Source organism: Poromitra crassiceps (genome assembly GCF_964638095.1).
Source record: "Poromitra crassiceps genome assembly, chromosome: 6".
Lineage (NCBI taxonomy): Eukaryota > Metazoa > Chordata > Actinopteri > Beryciformes > Melamphaidae > Poromitra > Poromitra crassiceps.
Genome location: NC_139627.1, coordinates 2,109,783 through 2,116,979, shown reverse-complemented (window position 1 = coordinate 2,116,979; position 7,197 = coordinate 2,109,783). Strand labels below are relative to the sequence as shown.

Sequence of the window (7,197 nt, the reverse complement as noted above, 5' to 3'; positions counted from 1 at the left end):
GTGTCTCACCCCAAAGTCTATAGATCCCCCCCCAAAATGTATAAATCCCCCCTATCTGAAGAACATAAGGGGGGAATTCCCCCCTACTTTGCAAAGTGAATTTTAAGTCCTGGTATAGCTGCAAGCATCACCAGTTTAAACTTGTTTAAACTGGTGATAAACTTGTTAACTTAATGACTAAGAAAAATGTGGGTCCTGAGGCCTCGACCAGTTGAGAACCACTGCCTTAGCTGTCATCTGTTATGATTATTATCATCTATGCGGGCTCCTCCCAGTAAGATTTTACCTTAATTATCTGAAATGGAGACCAGTGAACGATGATGGAGGTAATAATGTTGACAGATTCAAGAAATAGAAAAGGAACCATTGTACAGGCCAAAACCCAGTGACTTTCTGTGGTGACCTTTGACCTCTGTATAAAAGGAGCATTCTCTGACACTGTCCTACATTCCTCCCTGCTGACAAAACGGACCCTGCAGAAATGCTGCATGTTGTCAACTGATAAGGAATTTCAGCTTGCATACTGATGAGGTGGGCACAGAAATTAACTTTTCTTTTTAGAGGCGTCTGCTGTTATCATCACTACCAACAGTAACAGCTGTTATCATCACTACCAACAGTAACAGTCAGTGTGCATCTATGGCACACATGGGCAAAATGTGGCCGGCCCCTGGACCATCCCAATCCGGCCCCCAACCTCCTCAAAAGAAAAGAAAACAACCTCCAAAAACTCAATAGAGAGGCAAAGTGACCGCCTACTTCCTGCTTCAGCACTGTACCAGAGATTTTCATCTCTGGTACTTTAATTTATTTTCCCATAGACATTTAGTAAAATGTGTATAAAAATAGTTTTACTGGTTCAAACCAAACGGTACAGATATATTTAGAAACAGGATAGATCGCAGAACATTTCACTAAGACCAAAACGTTTAAAAAAAATGCGGGTTTAAAGAAAATATTTCTTCGATGTTTTAAGTTTTGGTCTGAGTGAAATGTTCTATGGTCTCTCCCGATTATAGCGTTAGCTGAACCATTTGGTTCAACGAAGTACAACTATTTTATAAGCATTTTATGACATGTCTACGGGAAAAGAAATGGCGGATGAAAATCTCTGGTACAGTGCTGAAGCAGGAAGTGACGTTCCACTTTGCCTATAAAAAGCAGCATTATGTTCATAAATCTCATCCACTACAGCCATTTGATTTGTATCACTATGCATCAGGAGATTAACAGGAGAAATGACCAATCACAGTGGGAGAGAGGGTTCAAAATAGAGAGACTAATTGGCAGTTATGAGTCCAATGTGTGGCCCTTCGGTTACATCTCTTGCTAAAGCAAACAATTCTTCCGAAACTATTCAAATGCTTTTAAAATATTGTTTTTGCATTGATACAGTACACACAAACAATCAATTGAATTAGCACACAAAAGCACCAACTATACGCACTGATAGAAATTAATGCTTTCCTGTGTGTAGGGCATAGCAGTTAACAAGAAAGTATTGTAGTAAACATAGATACACACAGGTATTCAAATGTCTATGTGTATTATGAACATAACACACTATCAATACAAATAAGGAGAACAAGTCACCTCCCCCCCAAAAAATGTATCCATAAAATAAAAATTCTAACACTGCTGCTCAAACAACAAAAGACATTTGTGCAAAAAAGAAGAAGAGAGAGGCTAAATCTCACCTTGCAGGGATGCAAACTAGTCACCTTTGACAGTCACCCCCCCCCCCCCCCCCCCAAAAAAAAATAGGGCACTTAACATTATATAAAAGTGTTTTCATTGCAATGTTTACAGTTTTGCTATAAGTGTTAATTGCAAACTGAATGTAAAACAGTGAGTTGTGTTTACAGTTTTGCAAAAGGCAGAGAACACGCATTAAGTTTTGCACACTTGGTAAATACGTGTTAATGGCTTCAGAGATAGCGCTTCAAGAAACACTGTTCGTAAAGCATTCAGGAAAACTCTAAAAGGGAAGTGGTAAGTGGAGGACACATGATCTCAGCAGATAAGGAAGTAAATGTTAGAAGAAATAAATGAACACACATCCAAACCATAAGAGGGCAGGTGCTGAGCCCAATGCAAAAGAGAAAAAACAAAAAACGGATTTGAAAACAGATTGAGATTTAAAATATCAGTGTGTGATTTTTTTTTATTTTCTTTTATCTTTTTCCAAATCAGGAAGTAACCCAACCACATTTTACTCTCATTCCTCTTCTCGTCTTTCCCAATCAGTGGTTAAACAGAACGGTTGGTATTGGCTATAACAAAAAAAAAGTTACTATTCAATAGGCAGCTTGTTCCATTTTTTGTTGCAGGTGTCATGTCATTCTGCTTTTAACTTCCTTAACTTTTTCTACAGATAGTTTAAAAAGGAGAAAACCAATTTCCCACAATCCTCAGTGTGTCGTCAATAGGCACGCATACATAATGTGAACTTAATCTCCTCACAAAGACATCAGGAAAGCCTGAAATAAAACAGAGTGGTTTATTTGTGACAGCATTCCATTCATACATTTCCTGAGTGTAAACACACACAAACGAGGGGAGGAGCAAAACGCGGCCTGAGGCCCCGTCCTGACCCATCCCCATCTGCCTTTTTAAATGTCATTATCTATCCCAAGTCCTATACTAGCAGAGGCTGCAAATGAATCAGTCCAGACCAAGCAGTGTCACGCCATCATTCACACTCCACTTGTTTAGCGTTACATAATTGGATGGAACGAGTTTAAAAATACTGCGGCTCAGTGTGCCAATAGCCGTGTATCACACCACGTCCATGGTGCCGTTTCAGCGTCTGGTGGGAGGCTGCACCTCCAGAACAGTTGGGCCTCCAGGAGAGATGAGCATAATGGTGCCTGACTTCCTCTGCTATCTATCCACAACACAGGCCAAATACATTTAGCTCTCTCCAGCCCCAAGTGTCCAATGTTCCTTCATACATCATGACAGTACCACAGTGAGTATGACCATTCTGAACATAAACAGTTTTGGCTAATAAATCAAGTACCAGTGTGGTATTTTCTTCCCGCTGTGTCTCAGGACTCGCTTGTAGGTTTGATATCTACGTGTGCTGCTTTTGGGGAAAACATGCATTTAATGCATCTGTTTTTTGTGACTAAAATCTACATTGGAAGCAGTCGGTGCCAGACTAGACAGGTCTTACAATGTGTAGGTACTGGTAGCAGCCTATTAGTTCATGCTTTCTGTGTTAATAGAAAGACTTGTTCCATAGTGCATGTATCACATATAACAAGCAGCTGTATATCTTCACTTTACACTAGCAGTGTGTGAATATTGTGTAGTTGCATGTGTTTGTTATTTATAGCTATGGTGTGTGTCAATGTAACATTGCAAGATACTGTTAACAGTCTTCATATCTTCAAACTATTGTGTACCATTTGATCATTTCTCTTTTGGCCTTGACCAAAATGCCTTTTAAATTAATAGAAATGCATTCAGGTGTTTAAATGAATACAATTTTGAGTTGCAATGTAAAATTTGGCTATGTGCCAAAATATTTTGTCATTTGTGTCAAAGATCTATTCTGGTTGTTTACCATTTGTACTGATGTTTTGTCTATGTTTGTACTCCATACCATGATGTGTGGTCTAGAGAGTAAATAAATTGGAATCCAAAAAATAAAGCTATAAAAATACAATCACATTTTGTTTTCTTAGTGTACACAGTGTTTGCCTCACAGCCAGAACAGTGCTTGTGCTATTCACAGAATTGAAGTGGGGCACAGCGCCACAATGAGTCCAACCATCCTTCCAAGGCAGTCTGCACTCCCCTCACAGCCCCTGCTCCAGCCCCAAGGCTGTCCCGATCATGGCCCTGACTTTGCAGACTCCCAAGGAAGCACGTAGGCTCAGCCAGGAGCAGCGGGGTGCCGAATGCCCATCAGCCCAGTAGCGCAGCATCTCCCTGGGTGGGATGTGATGGATGGACACCATGGCCTGATAGCAGCAGCGCCCGTACGGCACAGCCGGTCCACCAGAGAAAAGCGGACAGTGCGAGGGCAGCACCCCGGCCGTACGGGCACACAGGCCCACAAACACATCCTCGGGGGGCAGCGGCGTGGATAGAGGCGACGCAGCGGCTGCCAGAGACACTTTGAGCAACGTGGAGCGGGACAGGACGTAGGCTGTACCACTGCAATAGTCTGGAAAGACAGAGGCAGGGTAAGCTCCAAATGGGAGGTAATGCTTGCTCTCGGGGTCGCGGTCGGGAGCCACGTGGAGATGCACCCTGCCCAGGTACAGGTCCCCTTGTTCGTAGGGATTTCGGCTCCTGTTCAGGAAGTGCAGCAGGGCACTGGGGTTGAACAGGACGTCGTCGTCCACTTTGGCCATGAAGTGGGCCTGAGGGCAGAACCTGCGGGCCCAGCCCAGCATGGACAGGGTCTTCAGCGTCAGGTTGGAGTAGGTGTCCACAAAACGGCCCTGGATCAGGTCTCCTCGCTCGCGGGCCTCCTCTATCAGCAGCTTGGCCAGTCCTGGGTCAGACGCCACACCCACCATGAACAAGGTCATGACCCGGCGGGCCCTCACCTCCACCTCCCCACCCCAAGTGTCCCTTATAGCCTGGCGTGCTCTCTGGTTGGCAGGAGCCGAGGTGACCATGGTGATGAGGTATGGCTTGGCACGCTGGCAGACAAGCGGGCTGGGCATGAGCAGGAACTCCTCGGGTCTGGTGGGAGGGAGAGGGAGGCTCTGTAGGGGGGCGATGCCAGCGTCGTGCGGCTCCAGCGCGGTGCTCATACTCATAGAGGTGACCCATGACTCGATCCGGTCCACGAAGAGCAGGGCGAGCAGCGCCACGGTCACGATCACCACGCAGAGGAGAGGCACGAGTCCAAGTCTGTTCCCTCGCTTTCCAACCCGGGGCTTACACACCCAGAGCCCCCGTCCCACCATGACACAACCTCCAGAGTGAATAGATAAAAGCATGGTAAGAGACGAAAAACAATTATAGCTGCTGCGCAGCAATGGGTCGTGGCCGGGCAAGTCTCAAGTCTTTTAGCTATAGTCCAAGTCATGTCTCAAGTCTTTAGTCACAAGTCCAAGGTATGTGCACAAGTAAACAAAGTTTGGTTGAGATCCGGTGACCTGACGGTTTCCAAGCAGTACTAGTAGTAGTAGTAGTAGTAGTAGCAGTAGTAGTAATAGTAGTAGTAGTAGTAGTAGTGTTGGTAGTAGTGGGAGTGGTAGCAATAGTAGCAGCAGAAGTACTAAGAATAGTAGTAGTAGTAGTAGCAGCAGCGGCAGTAGTAGTGGTGGTTGGCTGTTATAGCGCCACCATCTGGTGGATTGGTGTAATTTTTTCCTCTGAGTAGTGGGTGATGTCTTGAAACTATGTAGAAAGGTGGGTGATGTGGGGCGTATGGTTTCTGAGATCCACACACTTTTAGGGCAGGAAAAGAACAAAAGCAAATACACACAAGTTTAGACATTTATCATTTCAAAACGGTTTCACGTATCCAAAATCCTTTAATAACTTTAGGTCGGGGTAGTCCATAGATAACCCAGAAAAAGTTTTGTGTGATTTGGCCAAACAGTCTAGGAGGAGCTCGCAAAAGTAGGTTTTTGATTAAATTCAAAATGGCGGAAAATCTACCACACAGAAATGGGCGTGGCCTAGTGGGTTAGATACATGATGCTCCAGGGAAACCAGTAGATGTGGAATTTTGATTCTACAGCTCGCAGTTCAGAAGTTATGGACCGACAAACGTGAAATTGGCTGTTATAGCGCCACCATCTGGTGGATTGGTGTAATTTTTTTACTCTGAGTAGTGGGTGATGTCGTGAACCTGTGTGGAAAGTTTGGGTGATGGGGGGTGTATGGTTTCTGAGATCCACACACTTTTAGGGCAGGAAAAGAACAAAAGTAAATACACAAAAGTTTAAACATTTATCATTTCAAGACGGTTTCACGTATCCAAATTCTGTGTAAGAGTTTTGGTCAGGTAAGTCCAGAGATTGCACAGAAAAAGTTTAGGCTCATTCAGGCAAATGGCCTGGGAGGAGATAGCAAAAATAGGTTATTGACAAAGTCCAAGATGGCGGAACATCTAGGCACACGCAAATGGGCGTGGCCTATATGGATAGATGCGTATTGATCCAGGGAATACAGCCGAAGTGGAATTTTGATTCTACGCCTCACGGTTCAGAAGATATGGACCATAACGCGAAATGGTCTGTTATAGCGCCACCATCTGGCCGATATGGGTAATTTTTTGTTTCTGAGTAGTGAGGCACATTTACAATCTATGTGCCCAGTCTGGCTACGCTGAGCATTACAGTTTCTGCTGTACATACAGTTTTACCGGAGAAGAAGAAAAAAAAAAAAAAAAATCGGAACAGATACAATAGGGATCCACGCACTTCGTGCTTGGACCCCTAATAATAATAATACAGGCAAATACAAGAAGTGGCCCTGCCGCTTCGCTGGCCCGGCCACTAACTAGGCATGTCGCGCTACGCATTCTTATCACAATGCCTCTAACTGTCAAATTAAATGACAGACTTCAATCACAATGTTACACCCTATTAAGATGTAGGCTATTATTATTATGATGAAATCTACACACACATAGAACTATCTCATATAGCCTATGCACGCATATGGTGGCCCTATGCACGCATATGGTGGCCTGAGGTGGCCTGCAAAAACCCTTCACATGTTTTCATTTAGCCTATTGATATTTCAAGAAACTCTCCCCATATATAACTTTTTGAGGTTGGAGTTGGTGTCCACGAAACGAAAGCTCAGATCAAAAGTTAGGAGTAGGCTATTTTAATCTATTATAAGTGAGTAGCCTAATAAGTGAGAAAAAATGTATAAACATTCCACAACCACAACATAGCCTAATAATTTATACAGTGACATTCCACCAAAACCATACAAATAAATAGGCATTTGATGAAAACAATTATTCGCCATCACCATGATGTAGGCGGCTATTATATGGAGATTAAAATAACCAAATCACTCAAAATCTCAAAATACATGCACAACTCGTTTTCCAGCTTCTTTGGCTGATTAGCAACAATGTGATGGGTTCTCCCAGGCCGCCAGCCTACCTATCTGCAACTCACCCCGTCTCTGCTGCTCCTTTGTCTCGACGGCTATACGTGCTGTGCCATTCCGTTAGTTAGGGTCTCTCCCTCTCTCTCTCTCTCT

The 7,197-nt window shown here is 43.9% G+C and overlaps 1 protein-coding gene across 1 annotated transcript; it reads right to left on the bottom strand.

Moving 5' to 3' along the window:
* Positions 1-2,122: 2,122 nt before the first annotated feature.
* b3galt4 (UDP-Gal:betaGlcNAc beta 1,3-galactosyltransferase, polypeptide 4) lies at positions 2,123-7,197 on the bottom strand. Its single transcript, XM_083638400.1, has 2 exons — positions 7,113-7,197; positions 2,123-4,939 (listed from the first exon to the last, which is right to left on the bottom strand). The coding sequence occupies exon 2, from the start codon at positions 4,929-4,931 to the stop codon at positions 3,807-3,809; it is 1,125 nt and encodes a 374-aa protein (XP_083494526.1). The 5' UTR covers positions 4,932-4,939; positions 7,113-7,197; the 3' UTR covers positions 2,123-3,806.